General features: G+C 37.7%; 2 protein-coding genes across 2 annotated transcripts; both read left to right on the forward strand.

Annotated features, from left to right (window-relative positions):
• The first annotated feature begins 465 nt into the window (after positions 1 to 465).
• On the forward strand, positions 466 to 11,042 carry slc35b1 (solute carrier family 35 member B1). The gene is made up of 9 exons (XM_067412854.1): positions 466 to 1,120; positions 3,563 to 3,666; positions 3,853 to 3,983; positions 4,063 to 4,093; positions 5,346 to 5,506; positions 5,602 to 5,728; positions 8,782 to 8,888; positions 9,012 to 9,165; positions 9,978 to 11,042. The coding sequence occupies exons 1-9, from the start codon at positions 999 to 1,001 to the stop codon at positions 10,028 to 10,030; spliced, it is 990 nt and encodes a 329-aa protein (XP_067268955.1). The 5' UTR covers positions 466 to 998; the 3' UTR covers positions 10,031 to 11,042.
• Positions 11,043 to 14,859: 3,817 nt separating this feature from the next.
• ndufa4a (NDUFA4 mitochondrial complex associated a) lies at positions 14,860 to 19,886 on the forward strand. The gene is made up of 4 exons (XM_067412865.1): positions 14,860 to 15,020; positions 16,285 to 16,373; positions 16,819 to 16,879; positions 19,585 to 19,886. The coding sequence occupies exons 1-4, from the start codon at positions 14,979 to 14,981 to the stop codon at positions 19,639 to 19,641; spliced, it is 249 nt and encodes an 82-aa protein (XP_067268966.1). The 5' UTR covers positions 14,860 to 14,978; the 3' UTR covers positions 19,642 to 19,886.
• Positions 19,887 to 20,281: the final 395 nt, after the last annotated feature.

Genomic DNA, 20,281 nt, shown 5'->3' on the forward strand with positions numbered 1-20,281 from the left:
ATGTATATATTTTGATATAAAATGAATACCTCTGATTTATAATAGGAATTCTAGTAATATTTTTGTAATATTTACCTCAGAGATTTGCCTGAATGGGAACTCCATGCCCCGCCCTTTTAAATATTCCAGTACTGTGATTCGCTGCATGATTCGGCTTTTGCTTATTTGGACCAATTGAAGTCATACACATACCACTACGTAAATCCTAACTGCTTATTTTCAAGAAAGGCCCCAGAGATTTATTTATAGGGAGTTGTATTTAATGCCCAAATTAAAGTAGCAGGCAACTTTTTCTACAATCATGTACAGAAACTGAGAGTGGGCGGAAATCCTCATGATGGGAAGGAAGTCAGCGCGGTTAACAAATAACGACATGCACTTGGCTTAATACTGTATTTTAATTCTGTTTTATTAACAGGCATATCACCAGACTCCAGAAATTTCATCGGGTCCTTCTCTTCTTGTGTCATTTGACGCGTCAAGTGAAAACATTTATTAGAGACTGCCCAAACAGTAATTATCATTTGCACTACCTGTAAAAAAAAACAACAAAAACAGACCGTTAACGCGACACAGCATTATTTAAGCTTTTGATGCTTCCTCGCAATATCTGGAAACAAACGCCGCTTCTTTTTTTCTTTTTTTAAATCGCATTCACTCTCGTCATTTTCAGGATGCGGCTATTTGGACACGGCTAGTGCGGTACATTTACATGACTGATCTGTAAATAAAACAAAACAAAACACAAATAAGTAGTAACTAGTAATACGACTGGAAGTGTTATATCGTTGTTACTGTTAGTCGCTTTAAGACTAACGTTATAGTTGTAACATCAGAGAAAGGAGAGCCTCATCATCAGTACAGAGAAAAGGGGGGTCTAGAGGCGCGCTATTATTTCCGGGCTACCGATCGCCGGTAGAGTGGATCTGGACGCAGGTGCGCGGGGTACGGGGAGCGGAGCGGTGTCCGTGTCCATACCGAGATTGCGGGACGATAGCATGGCCGCCGGGAAGGCAACGAGCAAACCGTCTCTCTGGCAGAATGAACGGCTCCGGTTCATCGTCTGTTTCTGCGGGGTGTTCGTGTGTTACTTTTACTATGGTATACTGCAGGAGACAATGTGAGTATAAAACAGAGAACCTACGCGGCTTTTTGATGTAACTTACTTAACGACATGTTGCAAACTGGAATTACTTTCAATCAAAACGTTGCTATTATTGCACGGAATTACTCTGCACATGTGGTTGGAATAATAAATATAGAGGGGAAGCTTTCGACCCTTTAGCTATTTCACCTTGCTCGTTGACACTCTTTGCATTCCTACAGTATATGTCAGTATAGTATACCAAGCCTGATGACAGCTTACTTGTCATCCTCTCAGAAAAAGAGCTATCGCCCAGTTATTGTTTTCTATATGTGGCAAGCTGGTTTAACATGTAATCCTTTAAACCAGTGTTTCTCAACATTTTTTACTCCAGCTTTGTCCAAGACAACATTTGAAAGTTCTAAGCTGATGTACTTTTGGTGCATCTGTTGTGTAAACTTTTCAGTTTAATGTTGTGCATCTTTTTAGCATTTATATTTACATTGTTATTCAAACTAATTTTAAATAATTGCAGAGCTTATTTTGTCCTACCTGTAAGTTTGAGAACCGCTGCTTTAAACTCACTAGTGTCTATTAGTATAATATATTAGTAGGTCATCTAAGAGTTTCTTTTGCAAATATATACTGGTTGAATTCTAAGGGGAACTTTTGAATAGTCTGTTTGCTAGTAACTATTCATTAGCTACTAGTGCTTATTTGTGCTCATTCAGTTTTCGATACTATATCCATCCAAAATATTAGCTACTAGTAAAACTAGTTAGAGTTGCTGTTTTATTTGTCAGGGCTACATTACAATGCAATTAAAATTGTTACTAAAAAAAACTCTAGTGTTACTAATTACTGTTTGAACAGTTATTAGTAACTAAGAATTTGTAATAAGGGTGTTACAATATATCTTGTCACATTGTGTATATTGTGCTTTAAAACAAACTCAATAATATGTATCAGGAATAATATGGATGGTGAAAATAGTTCACCCAAAATTAAAATTACTTTGAGGAAAAGAAAAAAAAAAATCAAGTTTACAGAGTTTTAGTGTGAATATTATTTTACATTATTTTAAATATATCTAGTTAGTGACAGAGTGCAAGTTTGTTCATCTAAAATAATTCTGAATTTTCAGCTTCAGAATCATGAATATTTTTATTCTGGTGTTACTATTGTCCTGTGCATTGTGTTACCAGGACCAAGTACAAGCCTATTTGTTTTCACCCCAATGTAACGCCAAATTTAGCCTTTTAATAGACAGTAAAAAAAAATTAAAAACCTACCATTGGGTAGAGTGGAGGGAAATGCCCCCCTTAAGGACTGTGTAACTTTTCGAATAATTATCATCATTTTCAGTGACTGACAAATTATAAACAAAGTATGAAAAATGTCCAGTTTTCATGTTATTGGATTTTTAACAAAAATCGAATTTGTATCTTTCCGCGACGAAAATAGTTTTTGTGCACGAAAAAAAACCCTAAGTAACGACTTGTATAGTAATGGCTGATTTCGAAACACTTCTTCCTGAAGCCTTGGGGCTTAATGAATCAGCGTATCGATTCATGATTCGGATGTAATAACCTTTGGAGATCTGAACTGCTGATTCGATACACTGATTCATAACTGTTAGAAGTTTTACGAAGCGTTGTTTTGAAATCAGCCATCACGACATCAGTCGTTATTTTGGGGGGGGGTTTACGCACACAAAAACTATTCTCGTCACTTCATAAAATGACTGTAGAGCCACTGTAGTAAGATGGGCTTTGTAACGCCATCTTTAGTGCCTTTATGGGTCTTGAGAGAGGAAATGACATTGGTGTCAATGAAGGCCTTTCTGAGCCATCGGATTTTAGCAAAAATATCTTCATTTGTGTCTGAAGATGAACGTAGGTCTTACGGGTGTCGAACGACATTAGGGTAATTAATTAATGAGAGAATTTTCATTTTGGGGTCAACTAACCCTTTATGGGTGAACCACTTGAGTCACATGGACTATTTTAACAATGTTTTACTACCTGTCTAAACCTAAAAAGGTGGCATTCACATTGCTGTCTGTGTAGGGGTCAGAGAGCTCTCAGATGTCATCAAAAAAATAAGGTCTTAGAACGGTTTGGAACGACATAAGGGTTAGGAATTACTGACAGAATTTTCATTTTTGGGTGAACTATCCTTTTAAGTTTCAGGCCAGAAGGTTTTCCCTTGCGTGTCTTGAAGTAACACAACCCAACCCAACCCAAAGTCAATTTCCTTTTGGTTCCTGTTTTTTGTTTTTTAATTATTTTTTAATTTTTTAACCAATTTACATCTACACAGTACATGTCAAAACCTCTCAGATGAGTTGACCCCAATGTCATGCAGACACCCAGCCACTGTTGGTTATTTTTACCACCAGTGTGATCATTAAGTATCCTTGTTCCAAACAGCTGTTCCCATCAATCCCACAATACATCTGTCTTCTTTTTGGTCCAGCACGCGAGGGGACTACAGTCACGCAGGGAAGAAGGAGAAGTTTCGTTATGCCACCACCCTAGTCTTTATCCAGTGCATCATCAATGCCGCTTTCGCCAGACTCTGTGAGTCAAACTTTCAGATGTTCTGATTGCATTTGTGGAGATTCTGTGTGTCCGTAGTGCTTTATGTAAATCACATATGGTATCACATTATGGAACTGCTTATTTGCCTGTATTTTGTTGCTGAATGTTTTTGAATCCGACCTGCAAGTAATTCTGCATTCTCTTCTCTCTGTTTTATGTTCGTAGTAATTCAGTTTTTCGAGGGCTCAAAGCAGGACCACACGAGAAGCTGGCTCTATGGTGTGTGTTCTCTGTCTTACCTTGGTGCCATGGTGTCCAGTAACTCCGCCCTGCAGTATGTCAACTACCCCACACAGGTCAGCACAGCTCTTTACACCCGCTTCGCTCTTTCTGTCCCTCACAACATCAGGTTCATGAAGTCTTTGTTCTTTCTAGGTGTTGGGAAAGTCCTGTAAACCAATTCCAGGTGAGAAAACAACATTCTTATCAGTTTGAAGCAAACAAAGCTCTCCGGTTTCAGTCTAGAATGTAGAACATGCTGTTCGTTTTACTGTTCATGATCAAAACACACACAACTTCAGAGAAATGCAGTTTCAGTAGGTGTCAGTTGTTGTTGTTTTTAAAAGAAATTATAATTTATATTTAACAAAGTTAAGATATATTTGATCTTTTATCTTTACTATTTCAAATAAATGCTTTTCTTTAGAACTTTTTATTCATCTAAGATTCCTGAAAAAACTGCATTACGGTTTCCACAAAAATATTTCATAATAATGTTAATGTTTCTTGAGCATCAAATCGTAATATTAGAATCATTTCTGATGGATCATGTAACACTGAAGACTGGAGTAATGATGCTGGAAATTCTACTTTAAATAAATGAAAGTTCACAGGAATAAATTATATTTTAAAATGGAAAACACTTATTTTAAATTGTAATGATATTTCACAATGTAATAATAATATGCTTCCTTGGTAAGCATTAGACTTTCAAAAGCTTTTAAAAAAGCCATACTGACTCCAACACTTTGAACAGTTGTGTACAACTTTTGGACACTTAAATGTCATTGCAATAGATAAAAGTATCAATCCAAATGGCGTGCATTTAAAAATAACAGCACAAGCACACTTTTCAGCAAAACAAATAATAAAAAATCACAAATAATTAGCATTAAACAATGTGTACACTTACTGGTTATCAAACATAAAAAAGTCCAGAGTTAATTGGGGGAAAACCCCTGGAAAGTTTTTAAAAGTCATTTACAAAACCTCTAAAAAAAGGGATGTTCTGTGAAGTCGTTTTGCATCATTTGTTTGCAGATGCCACTTGGTTTAATATTTTGCCCAATTAAATGACATTGACATTTTCAAGTGAGCAGGGCGCTGCTCTTAAAGGTGCGCTTTGCACATTTTAGTGACATGTAACGTGAGGTTTTGAACTGCAACCGCCCGCCACTCACCCCTGCCTTTCGAAGCACGTAGACAATCTACGGTGGGAGAGAGCGACTAGAGCTCTGTAGAGCAGTTTGTCCATTTAGGGCTACTGTAGATATATGACGGTCCAAAATGGTGACTTAACTGTAAATGTACCCGTGGTGTATGGAGATAGAAATGCTTCATTCTAAGGTAATAAATTATGTGAGGTCTTTTATACACCACTGAAAACATAGATATGTATCTTATAGTCTTGTTGTGCTTGTGTGTCTCTGGTTCCACAGTGATGATTCTTGGTGTCACAATCCTGAGGAAGAAATATCCCATGGCGAAGTACCTGTGTGTGTTTCTAATCGTCACCGGGGTCGCCCTGTTCCTCTACAAACCCAACAAAGGCTCCAGCGCATCAGATGAACACACATTTGGCTTTGGAGAGATGCTGCTGGTCGGTCTCTGTTTGACCTGTTCTGTTCTCTGCCTTGCATAGCATTTCTAGTCCTCTGTGTGAAGATGATCTGATGTGCGTTTCTTTGGTCACAGTTGCTCTCGCTGACTCTGGATGGGCTGACGGGTGTATCACAGGATCACATGAGGGCGCGGTACCAGACGGGAGCCAATCACATGATGCTGAATGTCAACCTGTGGTCCACACTGGTCCTGGGAGTAGGTGAGTTGTTAAAAGGAGGGTCCTGTTAACTTAAACATTTAGGCAATTTTCTGTTATCCATAATAACCAGTACATTTGTCACATTTATTGTAGGAGGAACAATATATTTGTTAGATCTGGGTGATCTATTTGAACATTCATAATTTATTGTGATTGTTTTGCTGGCAATAAAATATGACTATTACTCATATTAATATTACACAGTTAGGTTGCCGTGTCACTAGATGAATTTATCCTTGTCTCATAACTTGTTTGTATCAAGACATAAGCCATTTTTGATAATGAGGTTAAAACGTATAAGTTTGATTTAATTTGATTCATGATTCAGTTCATCAATTAAAAAATATTTATTTATATTTATTAATCTAATAATTTGTGTTGTCACTCAAGTGTTTACGGAAGTCCCTTTGTGGATTTTTAGCACAAGGATTTTTACATCAATTTCTCATTAATGCAATTATCTAATCAACCAATCACATGGCAGTTGATTCAATGCATTTAGGGGTGTGGTCCTGGTCAAGACAATCTCCTGAACTCCAAACTGAATGTCAGAATGGGAAAGAAAAGTGATTTAAGCAATTTTGAGCGTGGCATGGTTGTTGGTGCCAGACGGGCCGGTCTGAGTATTTCACAATCTGCTCAGTTACTGGGATTTTCATAGCCTAGAAATCTAGACGCACCCTAGCGGCAGCAAATCTAATTTGCTGCAAGTGTCATCTAGCAACTCTCAATTCACTTCTGAGCTGTAAACGCCAAACTCTTGTCGGGCCAATCACATCATGTATAGAGTCGGTGGGCGGGGCTTAATGTAATGACGGCACTCGTGCTTCTAGTAAACACAGAAACTGGCGAACGGCCAGATGAAGGTAAGACGGCACTGAAGTCATTCTTAAGAAGGGAAGACGTGTTCAGAGTTTTGCCGACCGGATACGTTAAAAGTTTAATCTGTCAACGAGCTCTGCTTCATCTTTTTTGCTCTGATTGGTTGTAACAATATCCAATTGCGTGCAAGGTGTGCACAGGGAGTTTGAAAGCCAACCGTTTATCCCGCCCCTCGGATTGAGCCCTGTCAATGGTGAGTTTCCAGACCAAACATCTTGATGTGGGTCTGGCTTGTCAGGCTAGAATTTTCACGCACAACCATTTCTAGGGTTTACAAAGAATGGTGTGAAAAGGGAAAAACATCCAGTATGGGGCAGTCCTGTGGGCGAAAATGCCTTGTTGATGCTAGAGATCAGAGGAGAATGGGCCGACTGATTCAAGCTGATAGAAGAGCAACTTTGACTGAAATAACCACTCGTTACAACCGAGGTATGCAGCAAAGCGTTTGTGAAGCCACAACACACACAACCTTGAGGCGGATGGGCAGCAGAAGACCCCACCGGGTACCACTCATCTCCACTACAAATAGGAAAAAGAGGCTACAATTTGCTCGAGCTCACCAAAATTAGAGAGTTGAAGACTGGAAAAATGTTGCCTGGTCTGATGAGTCTCGATTTCTGTTTAGACATTCAGATGGTAGAGTCAGAATTTGGCGTAAACAGAATGAGAACATGGATCCATCATGCCTTGTTACCACTGTGCAGGCTGGTGGTGGTGGTGTAATGGTGTGGGGGATGTTTTCTTGGCACACTTTAGGCCCCTTGGTACCAATTGGGCATCGTTCAAATGCTACGGCCTATCTGAGCATTGTTTCTGACAATGTTCATTCCTTTATGACCACCATGTACCCATCCTCTGATGGCTACTTCCAGCAGGATAATGCACCATGTCACAAAGCTTGAATCATTTTAAATTGGTTCCTTGAACATGACAATGAGTTCACTGTACTAAAATGGCCCGACATTCACCAGATCTCAACTCAACTCGATTTTAAATGTAGTGTATTTAACTAAAACGCTTCAATAATTTTATATATATATATATAAACAGCAACAACTATTTTATTGCGCATTAACGTAGTTATTTATTATTACCGGTATATTGAAAGCCCGTTGCTCACTGCACTGCCTCTGAATACACATACAGACAAACCATTGGTCACAGGAGAATACAGTGCTGTCTGTAAGCCAAGGGCTTGACATTCTTTGTCTGGGACAAATAAAATATTAAAATAACCATCAAAATATACTGATTAGAAGGATTTCTTAAGGATCATGTGACATTGAAGACTGGAGTAATGATGCTGAAAATTCATTCTTTATTAATAGAAAATATTTACTTCATTCATTTCATTCAAAAATATCACCCCCCAAAAAATTTTTACAATTTTTTTTAAAACCATTTTGTCATGTTGGTTTTTATAAATGAGAGATTAAATATCATTATGGTGTGCTATAATTATTTGCACTATATTTTAATGTATATTATGTCTTGCCTTAAACATTTAGAATCAACCAAGTTGGCAACAATGATTGTTTGGTTGTTGCCTCATTAACCCCTTTAAGTAATTTAAGAGTAAATCATTTTTAGTACCCTTCCTTTTTTCCTATAGTTTTTGTACCGTGTGTATATATATTCATGGTTTATAAATCATATGCTAGCCTTCCATCAGACCAGAGCTCGTTGTCAGCATGTCTTCCTCCAGCAGGGGGAGCTCTGGCTCTATGGTAAATCTTGGTGTTGTTATTATTTGAGGGTTGACAGAAGCAACCCTGCTGATCTCCAGCAGCTGTTCAGTCTGTCTGCCTCAGCTCTGAAAGGCATCTGTTCCTCACTTTTAATCTTTAATCTCATAACACATGCAGCAAACTTCCTTCCTTCCAAACCGCTCATTATGAAACCAGAGCTGTCCTGTGCTGCTCTCTGAAGTTATCAGAAATAATGAATAGTTTTTGTCAAGTTTCTCTTTTAACTAGGCAAATGCAAAATGATACAGAGTCCAGAATGAACACTAACCAAGTCCAAATGAGAGTAAAAATTGGCTTTGGAGAGTACACCAACCTCATTATGGCATTTATATTATATATATATATATATATATATATTAGACGCACATACACACACAATCTACTAAAGAAACAACATCTGTTGCTCACTCTCTTTCTGCATAGCTGTGCTTTGGACCGGCGAGGTGTGGGAGTTTTTGGCATTTACTGACCGCTATCCTAGCATCATCTATAATATTGTCCTGTTCGGTATCACTAGCGCTCTTGGACAGGTGGGTTTGTTGTTTGCATACAACAGAACAACACCATCATTCATTCATTCTAACATAAATAGTAAATAATAGTTGATAATCCAGAGTTTGAACATTTATTCTCATCTTTCTTTCTTCACCTAGACGTTCATCTTCATGACTGTGGTGTATTTCGGACCGCTCACATGTTCCATCATCACAACGACACGGAAGTTCTTCACCATCCTGGGATCCGTGCTGCTCTTTGGGAACGTCATCAGCCCTATGCAGTGGTTTGGCACCACCCTCGTCTTCCTTGGTGAGTGAAACTCTCATTTGTCTTGTATTGAATATTTTAATTAAATTCTAAACAAAGAAGTCTCTAATGCTCACTAAGGCTGCTCTTTAGAGCTTCACGATCTCGATTCAAACATCCACACGGACTCATTCCTAAATGACAACAAATCAGCTGTGTCTATTAAACCTTTGACAAGTGCTATCCCAGAATATTCAAATCTGAGTTGACACTGACCTAGAAAGTGCAGTTATCTTGTATAGTTATGAAATGGCTTTTCTTTTCTTTTTTTCAAGCACACAGTATCATTATTTCTGTGTTACAAATATTCATATCATCACAGAAGTACAGGGATGAGTGTATAGTTCATGTATAAACACTGATGTCTACAATGGCGATCAAAAATAGAGTAAGTCACCATTTGAAATGAACTTGGTGCTTCAAATACAGATTATATTGAATCATTGGTTAAAAAATGCTGATTCATCTAGTAATGGGTGTATGATATCTAAATACCATGAGAAGGATTAGCGATCAGGTGCGATTATGCCTTTGAAACGGTCTCTGTACTTTTGACGTCATACAACCATTGGTCGATCAAGTCGAACACTTATCAAAACAAGTGAAGTATTTATGAGTGAGTCATTTAATCATTTATTCAGTGTTTTCTTTTTTTATTGTATTTTTTTCCATGAATTTAATTTATTTAGAATTGTGGAGCTACATTTATTTGATAACAATCAAATCAATGTATTATTCCCCCCCACCCCCTGATACAGTAATTCTATCTATCTATCTAATCATATGCTCAACCATGGCTCTGTGCTGTATTTCAGGCCTTGGACTGGATGCCAAATTTGGAAAGTCTCCTAAGAAGACGACACACTGAAAACTGGAACCCTGTGCGAGTGTGTGTGCGCATGCATACATGCATGCCTGCATTTGAACCCCTGAGACAAACATAGGCATTTATTCTCTAAACACTTCATCATACTAATTCCATCATTGGTGTACTTCAGACATGACGTTTTAGCACTCAACACATTGTTATTATGCTGATGTTCTGATCTGAACATTTCATAATTGGATATATTTGCCCATCAGCTCTCAAAATGGTATCCATGGTAACAGAGGGACAGTGCAAATGTGTGTCTGTGCCTAGTCATAATCTATCATGCACATAAGACAAAATCAAAATGAGAAAGTTGGATAACGTTGAAGATCTTATTTAAAAATACAGTCTAAGGAAATGCACATGCTGATTGTACTTTCTGGACGATTCCCTCCAGCGGGGAAAACTACCCCGATTAGTACTTTTGACACATTTATATATACATCTCTAAGTCATTTGAGAAATGTTGGTTCAGACAGGTGAGTTCTGCCTTAATTTTAGTCTTAATTTAGGTGGTGAATTCGGTTAAAGGTCTGATAATTATTGCATTCCCTAGGGTGTGTGTGTGTGTGTGTGGCTGTCTCTGGTGTTTACTCTGTATGTAATGCACAAACACCTGTATAGATGAATTATTTGTCCAAACATGGCTTTTTCATACCAGATGTCATATTTATATTCATGTGTCTCGTCTTGTTTGGATATCAGCAAAGCTGTTTAGAAAGTTGATATTTTTTACAACAACAAACAAACAAAAATCGCATCTGCATTATACAGTATCTTTCTGGCAGAATAAAATGGGAATTTTATAGATTCATTCTTCTCTTTATCTCTATGAAGGTATGTTTAAATAAAAAGGAAACTCAATCAGGTTGCGAGAAGATGCTGTTGACCAGCTGTCATCGCGGAACGCCTGCCAAAACTCTGCGCGTGTCTGCCAGCATCATGTTTTCGCTCCGTTTAGGGAAAGAAAAACAACCAAAAGTCATTAAACACACACCCTGGACATGAATGGATTTGTGGTTTGTTTTCAATCGCACCTTTTAAAGTGTACGTCGTCTCGCGGTAGATATAGTTGGTGGAAAAGGCATCCGTGTCGTAGAGAACGCATAGACTTGAATGGACTGGAGCTGAAGATGCAGTTAAACTGGTTGAAATGTACATGACGAGAGCCAGCCATCCACCTCTCATAATCGTGATCGCAATAGAGAACAGTCGCCGTTTGCTTAACAGGAACTCTGAGGAAAGGTTAATGTGCAATTCAAAGCAGAAAATGAAATTGGAGGGAAACAAACACGGCCGGATGTCAGGAAGGCAATCTGATTAAAAGAGCCAGCAGAGGAGAACTGGCAGTGCAGCAAAACTACATTTCCACACTCGCCGTTTGAACAAGCTGCCCTGAGGGTGTCCTAGCTAAAACGATGATGAAGTGCTTTTCTCTTTTTTTCTCTCTCTCTCTCTCTTTCTCTGCTATTTTAATCTCATGCTGAGCACTTTTAGGCTGTGTAAATCGAATATTAAAGGTGGTTTTGTTAACGCATGCCATGAATATAAAGAAGCAAAAGCAGGGTGGTAGAGGTTATTAAAATTGTGCTAGTTAAGAGCAAACTACAGAAATCTGTAAAATAAAAAAAGCTGCCTTTTTCAGGAAAAGTGCTAACATTAACGCATAAATCCATGTAAACTAACATTTTGTAGTTTGGAAGGTCAATCCTGTTACTGTCATTAATTTAATTTAAAAAAAAAAAACAATTATATTTGAAATGAAGTTCTAAGGAATCAAAATGTAAAACAATCGTAATGAAAAGAGAGACTAAAATGTTGCTAATTTATGCAAAAAATATAGTCTATAGCACCTGAAACAGCTATCATTGTCTTCATTTATTAGCTGTTTCAGGTGTGTTTGATTGGGGTTGGAGCTAAACTCTGCAGGACAGTGGCCCTCCAGGACTAAGATTGCGGACCCCTGGTCTATAGTAATGCTTGTGTCTGTAACAAGAATGACAAAAATATCAAAAGGTAGATGGTCATAAAAAAGAAATCATAGCTTGAGATGGCACAATAAAAAATGTTTGTACATTTTAAACGTACTTAAATATATATGCAGGTGTTGGTCATATAATTAGAATATCATCAAACAGTTGATTTATTTCCAATTCCATTCACAAAGTGAAACGTGTATGCATTCATTCACACAGACTGATATATTTCAACTGTTTGTTTCTTTTAATTTTGATGATTACAACTGACAACTAAGGAAAATCACAAATTCAGTATCTCAGAAAATTAGAATATTGTGAAAAGGTTAAATATAAGACACCTGGTGCCACACTAATCAGCTAATTAACTCAAAACACCTGCAAAGGCCTTAATGCTCTCTCAGTCTCATTCTGTAGACCAGTGGTTCCCAAACCTGTCCTGGAGGACCACCAGCCCTGCACATTTTGTAAGTCTCCCTCATCAGACACACCCAATTCAGGTCTTGCCATCTCTACTAATGAGCTAATGAGTTGGATCAGGTGTGTCTGATGAGGGAAACATGCAAAATGTGCAGGGCTGGGGCTGGTGGTCCTCCAGGACAGGTTTGGGAACCACTGCTGTAGGCTACACAATCATGGTAAGACTGCTGACTTGACAGTTGTCCAAAAGACGACCACTGACATCTTGCACAAGGAGAGCAAGACACAAAAGGTCATTGCAAAAGAGGCTGGCTGTTCACAGAGCTCTGTGTCCAAGCACATTAATAAAGAGGCGAAGGGAAGGAAAAAATGTGGTAGAAAAAAGTGTATAAGCAATAGGGGTAACCGCACCCTAGAGAGGATTGTGAAACAAAACCCATTCAAAAATGTTGAGGAGAGTCACAAAGACTGGACTGCAGCTGGAGTCAGTGCTCCAAAAACCACTACACACAGATGTATGCAAGACGTGTTTCAGCTGTCGCATTCCTTCTGTCAAGACAATCTGAACAACAGACAGTGCAGAAGCATCTTGCCTGGGCTAAAGACAAAAAGGACTGGACTATTGCTGAGACGTCCAAAGTTGTTCTCTGATGAAAGAAAAATTTGGCATTTCCTTTGGAAATTAGGGTACACTGTGTTTTCTGAGGTCCAAGGTCAAAGCAGCCGTATACCAGGAAGTCTTCGAGCACTTCATGTTTCCTGTTGCTGATCAACTTTATGGAGATGCAAATTTAATTTTCCAACAGGACTTGGCACCTGCACACAGTGTCAAAGCAACCATTACCTGGCTTAAGGACCATGATATCCCTGTTCTTAATTGGCCAGCAAACTCGCCTGATCTTAATCTTAACCTCATAGAAAATCTATGGGATATTGTGAAGAGGAAGGTGCGATATGCCAGACCCAACAATGCAGAAGAGCTGAAGGCCACTATCAGAGCAACCTGTGCTCTCATAACACCTGAGCAGTGCCACAGACTGATCGACTCCATGCCATTACTGCAGCAATTCAGGCAAAAGCAGCCCCAACTAAGTCTTGAGTGCTGTACATGCTCATACTTTTCATGTTCATATTTTTCAGTTGGCCAAGATTTCTAAACATCGTTTCTTTCTATTGGTCTTTAGTAATATTCTAATTTTCTGAGATACTGAATTTGGGATTTTTCTTCGTTGTCAGTTATAATCATCAAAATGAAAAGAAATAAACATTTGAAATAGTCTGTGTGTAATGAATTAATAAAAGTTTCACTTTTTGAATGGAATTAGTGAAATAAATCAACTGTGATGATATTCTTATTATATGACCAGCACCTATATATATATATATATATATATATATATATATATATATATATATATAGTCTCATTTAAACTTTTATTTTATTTATTGTTGAATAGGCACTGATTTCGTGGAATGACCCTGACTTGTTTATAATTGCAATTAAACATAGCTTTTGTGCAATGTACGATTATTATAGGCTATTGTGTTATTGTAATACACAAATCTATATTGTTCTTTGTCATTTAAAGGAACTTCCCATTCACAATTTTATGATGCAATAGCTAAACTTAAAATTGTTTAATATAAAAAAAAATAACTTTTTTTTTCAAAATTGCATAAGACTTAAAAAATTATATTGTTGAATCTATTTATAGAGGATTTATTTATTTATGTTTACAAATCTATATCTGTTAAAAATATATATATTTAATGCCTATTTGCAGTCAGTATTGTTGTCTAGTGTTCAATACAGGCAAAATAGGGACAAATGTGCTTAAATAGACACAGCTTTATTTAAAATTTTACATTTATAACTCAAACTCTTTTCATCAATTACCTTATTTTTTATTTTTATATTTAATCTCTGAGTGAGATGAAATATGACCTAGACATGTTATTTACAACAAAAAATAGACCCTTTTAAAAGTGCTCAAGTTCAAGTTAAAACTGTTTACAGATAATATTGTATGACAAAGAGAAAAATGTATGCGTCTGTTCAATTTGCCTATTTAAAATTATATTTCTCATTAGTAATAACATAAAACACAATTACGACCTAGAGCGACCTTCCATTTCTCCTAGTTCTTATCTGGGATCAGATCATTGCTCCACATAACAAGTGTTAAACTGACCGTAGATCAGACAGGTACGCCTACCGCGCATTTGAATGGGTATCCCCGGCACCGCCTTTACAAAATACCTCAGCATAAAATCATATTATCATTAATTTATCATTTTTATTACCATTGATTTATTAACATTCAAATTATTACACTACAATACGTATTTACGTACTGAAATGAGATGACAAAGTTCGTCTAAATATAAAATAACAAATCAGGCGAACTCAATAAGATCCCCACGGACTGTGTCCTTTTCTCTCAGTGCTGAGGAGGAGTCCTGCTAGTCTAGAGATCTCGAACGGGCCACGTTCAATTCCTTTATTTCTGTACATTTTTGGGAGATTTTAAATCATCTCATTAATCATTATGCTGAGTACGGTCAGCCGGCAACTCAGAAGCCATCCCGCCGTAAGTGAATGATGAATTCTGGAAGATTTATTCTGTAAAAGATGATGGCAAGAACGAGTTGAGCTAGCCTGTTAGCGTCCCTGCTACGGAATGCTAGACATGCCACAAGTCGAACTATTTATACCTCTATATAAACATATGATTCCTAAAATATGTATTTAAATTGCACGGCAAGTCCTGGACATATCAAGAATTTTTAAATTGTGATTCACAGGCTTTGAATATAAATGGAAATGATTAAAACAACAAACAATTTTTAAAATACCTGTTATAAAATATTTAATCGAATGGAGATCTTTTTCTTTCTTTTTTTTTTGGTTCTCAAAAAAACGTATAAAATTTTATATATATATAAAGTATAGTACAGTATTGAATAAATATGAATATTATACACACACTTCCGATCGTTTGAAGATATTGAGCGTTTTACAATCAATAACATTAAAATCAGAATAAGTTTTCAACAGGGTATATTCAAATATAAAGCTCACAAAATTTTCAAATTAGCCATAAGTAACTGTTACGTGTGTTAAAGTGTCAAACAGTCACGAGCGTGACCGTCACGAGGAAACAACACGCGTTCCCAGTGTAATCGACCAACCGTATATCTTTATCACGCGTCTTTATGTGAATAATTTGGCGATCCTTAAATGTAGTGTTTTTTGTTTATTTTGTTTTTTGTATGTGCGCATTTAAACTTTCACAGAGGCCTGTGTGTCACGTGACGCCACTGGAGCTCAAGGACGAGTGTGTTAGACTGAGGACAGACAGAGAAGGGCGGCTAAATACACTTTCACTTTTTTTAACTATTAGATCTATTTACTTAGTATTCGTAGGTGTATTATTTCATATTATTTTTTATATCTTGGCTTTTATGTCTAACTATTTGCAGCTTCTGAATACTGAGGAGACATTTGCATGTAAAGTTTTGAAGCTCAGATTTCTTAAAAGGAACACTCTGTATTTGTGTTATTTAAGGCTTTTTGTGTTGTCATTTGTGGGCAATTTTATAACACTAATGTCAGTCTACTTTACAATCTAGATCTGTGGTTCTCGCCTGGAGGTCTATAATATGATTTTGGACATTTTACTTTTGTACAAAAAATATATTGTCAGGTTGCCAGTTGCAAAACCAGTTGCGAACCACCAGACTAGATGGTCATTAACCGTGATTTCAAAGTTTAATACATCACCCTCAAGTCATTTGACTTGAAGTGACAGTTGCTTTATATATTTTTGTTTTTTTGTTCATCTCTCACCATAGTTGATCCCACTGTTTATTTTCATTGGCGGTGGATGCACCATGTCTCTGACATATCTGGCTCGCCTTGCCTTGCGTAACCCAGATGTCTGGTAAGCTTCTGTTATACAGAAGATACAAGTCCCTTAATCATCTGTCTCTCACAATGGGCACAAAAACATATCTAAAAGGGCTTAATCTTATTTAAATTGAAGAACAATTGCTATTAAGATATAATGCTGTGTCTACACCAGACACAAGCGGCGCAATGCAACAAAAGCTAACATAACCCATTATAATCGGCGATTGTGTCTACACTGAATGCAACATGGCAAAATTCCCCACAATAAACTGATGCCCCGTTCTGATTCTGGCGTACTTTAAGCACTTGTGCTACTTCCGACACTAACAAAATGATTTGTCGTGTCCAGTGTAGACCGCCTCAAGCTGTTGTGATATTTTTTTCCCCAATCAATTGTGAGAGAACTTAAACTCTTTTATTTAGTTTCATCATGCATGCCTCATTTATTTGTGCACTCATTTGCTTCATATCCACAGCTGGGACAGAAAGAACAACCCAGAGCCCTGGAATAAACTGGGGCCCACTGATCAGTACAAGGTATGATGCATGTGCCATTATCATTTATGCATTTTGCTTCTTAACATATTAAATGCTCTGCTGATGTTTGTAAATATTTTTTTGGGGGTTCAACCCAAGCTCTCTCGACAACATCTGAGGACTTCTATTGAATACCACCGAAAATAATTTAGATTTGTCCTTCAGTTTGAAACGTGTATTCACAGTAAAGGACTGAAAGTCTGTTGAACAAGTCACTGCAAGGCTCAACTCATACATTTAAGTGAGAGTAATATTAATGTGCTACAGTACAGTATTCACAAGTAGGCATGAGGAAACTGAGCTTATCAGGAATGACAATTCTGGAGCATTGTGCGTGTCCGGGGTCTGACTTGTTTTTATAGATTCCATTTGATATGACTATGCATGCAATAGTAATAAATACAATAATATTCAAATGATATATATTACATTAAATCTCAGCCTTTGCTGTTTTTATTTGGATTTTATGCTTCCTGAGTGTTCATTTCAATACAAGCCTTTATGCAACTATTCATGATCTTTGATTTGGTCACTTCACTGCTTCTAATTATTTTCTTCATGGTCACAATGTAGAGCCCTGCATTAAATTTAGATGAACATTAAAAACTTAAAAAAAAAAAAAAAAGAAAGAAACATTAAAGGGTCATGAAACCCCAAAACACTTTTTTTGAGATGTAAACAGATATGTATAGGCTGCACATCATTGAAAACACTAAGGGTACTCATTAATGGTATGCATATGTGAAAATAGTTATTTTTGCATTTTTCAGAGCGATTTCTGTCTTCCGGTTTGAAAAGTTTAGTCGGAGCAACGTCACAAATGCTGACGTCGGCACGGCCTTTTCGGCCCAAGTATGGGCAGCTGGGCACATGCTGACGTCGACCGCTCCGAGCGATTCTCGATATATATTCATGACATAAAGCTCATTCAGTCCAATCCCTGCGCTGTAGTATGCATACAAGATAATTTAGTTAATATGCATGAGACAGTCACTTCTGCCAGGCTCGTCTTACATCATTATTGTAGAGATATGGTGGGGAAGTTTTGGAAGCAGCGTGCGGAAAAGTCACGGAGGAAAGCTAGGCGTTGTGCTGATACGAAGTAACGTAAAGGGCGCCGAGCGAGCTGTAACCGGCGCCGTCTGTGGAAGCCTTTGCTACAAAGGCTCGGTAAAGTAAAATTCACCTGAGGAATCGCACGCCGAACCTGCAAGCGTTGACTATCTATGTCAGGAGTGCAAAATAACCAATCTGTAATCTGTAGGCTAATGAACAAAAGCCACGTCCTCTCCGTTTTATTTGTCGTCACAGCCATGCACTAAACCGCATGTGTTCGGGCTCTTAGTGAAACAGTGTGATGCATATTTGGACAAATATAGATTTAGCTGCCGAGTGATAGACAGCGCGGATCGTCACGGCAATGCGCGGTCGAGACTAGCCTCAAACCTCTTCGCTTTTACCCCGATCTAGAATTACACATCTCTTATCACATCGCGTGTTGGGTGGTTCACGTTCTCTTATCAAGTCGGCGCGTTGTTCATCTTGCCAAACAGCGTGCATATTTGGACAAATATAGTTTTATCACGTTTGCAAAATATTTCGTCATGCAGAATAACATTTATTTTCATTTCTCACTGAATTATGCTGGTTTGAACTTTGAAGAGCTGAATGATTTGCGATCTCTGCTGCACGCCACATATAGCTCTCTCATTCGCTGTACTCATCCCTCATTTAATCTCTCTGTGGTAAACAATGCCAACGTGAACCAAGAACATGTCTCAGAACCGCTCAGCACCTACTGACAGACACTCCCCTATTTATGCAAACATTCCCTCTTTCCACACAATACCATCCCACCTTTTCACAGTCGACCACTCCCCTTTTAACAAGCTTTTTCAAATCGAAGGTGTGAAAAAACACCGCTGCAGCAGGGGGGTTTCATGACCCTTTAACATGACATGATTAAAGAAAAAAAAAAAAAAGTGTTTTGGAACTTTACAGCTCGAACAGCAAATTTTTGTACTGAAGAATTATTATAATTGCTTTTAAAGGTGCAGTGCGTGAATCTTGGCGGCATCTAGTGGTGAAGTTGTGACTTGCATCGCTCACCACTCGGAGAGCATAGAGAATCTCATATATTCTCATATATTACACACTGAACCTTTAAGAACAATTAACTGCACACCTTGCCCCATAGACTGAATTAAATATCACATTTTTTTTGTTTTGTTTAAGACTTTGTTTTAATTAAGTGAGTGGACAAGTCAAAGTTAAAATCTGGAAATTCAGAACATTCTATTTAATGTGATGATAAAGAACTTTTCTAGATGTTTAGCATCCAGTAAGCAACAGTAATTTTGAGTTTGAAATCTAACTGACCAGCGTACGTGGTGTAGTAAAGCACTTGAACACACTGTTTGTTGGAATGCCTAAGGGGATCCTATTAAAGGATGTGATTGAAGGACCGTATCAGGACCTAATCTCAGATCTTAATGAGTTTAATTCATTAAGCGCTTCATAAGCTCATTTTACATGTGCCGTTAGTTGGTACAAATCTAATCAAGCTTGTCTCTTAATGTGTGTTTGATGTGGAGTAGAGTTCAAGTTCAATACTTACACAGGCAGCTGAGTTAATGGATTTTGCAGAGTGCATGTTGTTAAACTGCTTATTTTGTATTCTCACTTTTCTGTTTGGTCATTTCAAGTTCTACGCAGTGAACCTGGACTACAGCAAGCTGAAGAAGGACCGTCCTGACTACTAAGCGAATCCAGGGAATCCAGACACCCAGTGCTGGACCAAAGACTTCAAATCTAAAGAACAAGACTCCCAGCCACTTTTCCTCAACGGCCCTTGTTCCTACATTAATTTATACAAAGACTAAAATGCACAAATGTTGTCTTTGCTTATCTGGATCCCTTTTAACATCTATTGTATTTTCTTCCCATTCGTTGTAGTCAGACTCAGAAACTATTAATAAAGGGTCTTCTCCTACATACATTGAAAAACCAGTTTGGGTGTTTGTGTGAAAAGCTTCTCCGTGCTGATCAACAGAAAGCTTCTTGGTTTAAAAAACTGACTTCTGTCTGAGCTGTGCTCTGTACATGGATCTCTTTTGCACATAAAATCTCACTAATATGACTGCACATGAAAGTTACGTTCTGACTGCACACAAAACTGATTCAACCTTCACATCTAACCTTTGATTCACTGTTCATATTGCTATTCAGCAAGCGATTAAATCTGTTCTGTCTGCTCAGTCACTGTCATTATGAGTGGAATGGATTACTGAAAAAGAACAGATGTAGGGTTGGGGCTTGGCTCTATACATCAGTTGTTGATTGGCTCTTGAGATGGGGGGCAGTTTAAAAAAAAAAAAAAGCAAGAAATTAGGTGATTGTTGT

Source organism: Pseudorasbora parva, chromosome 2 (genome assembly GCF_024679245.1).
Source record: "Pseudorasbora parva isolate DD20220531a chromosome 2, ASM2467924v1, whole genome shotgun sequence".
NCBI lineage: Eukaryota > Metazoa > Chordata > Actinopteri > Cypriniformes > Gobionidae > Pseudorasbora > Pseudorasbora parva.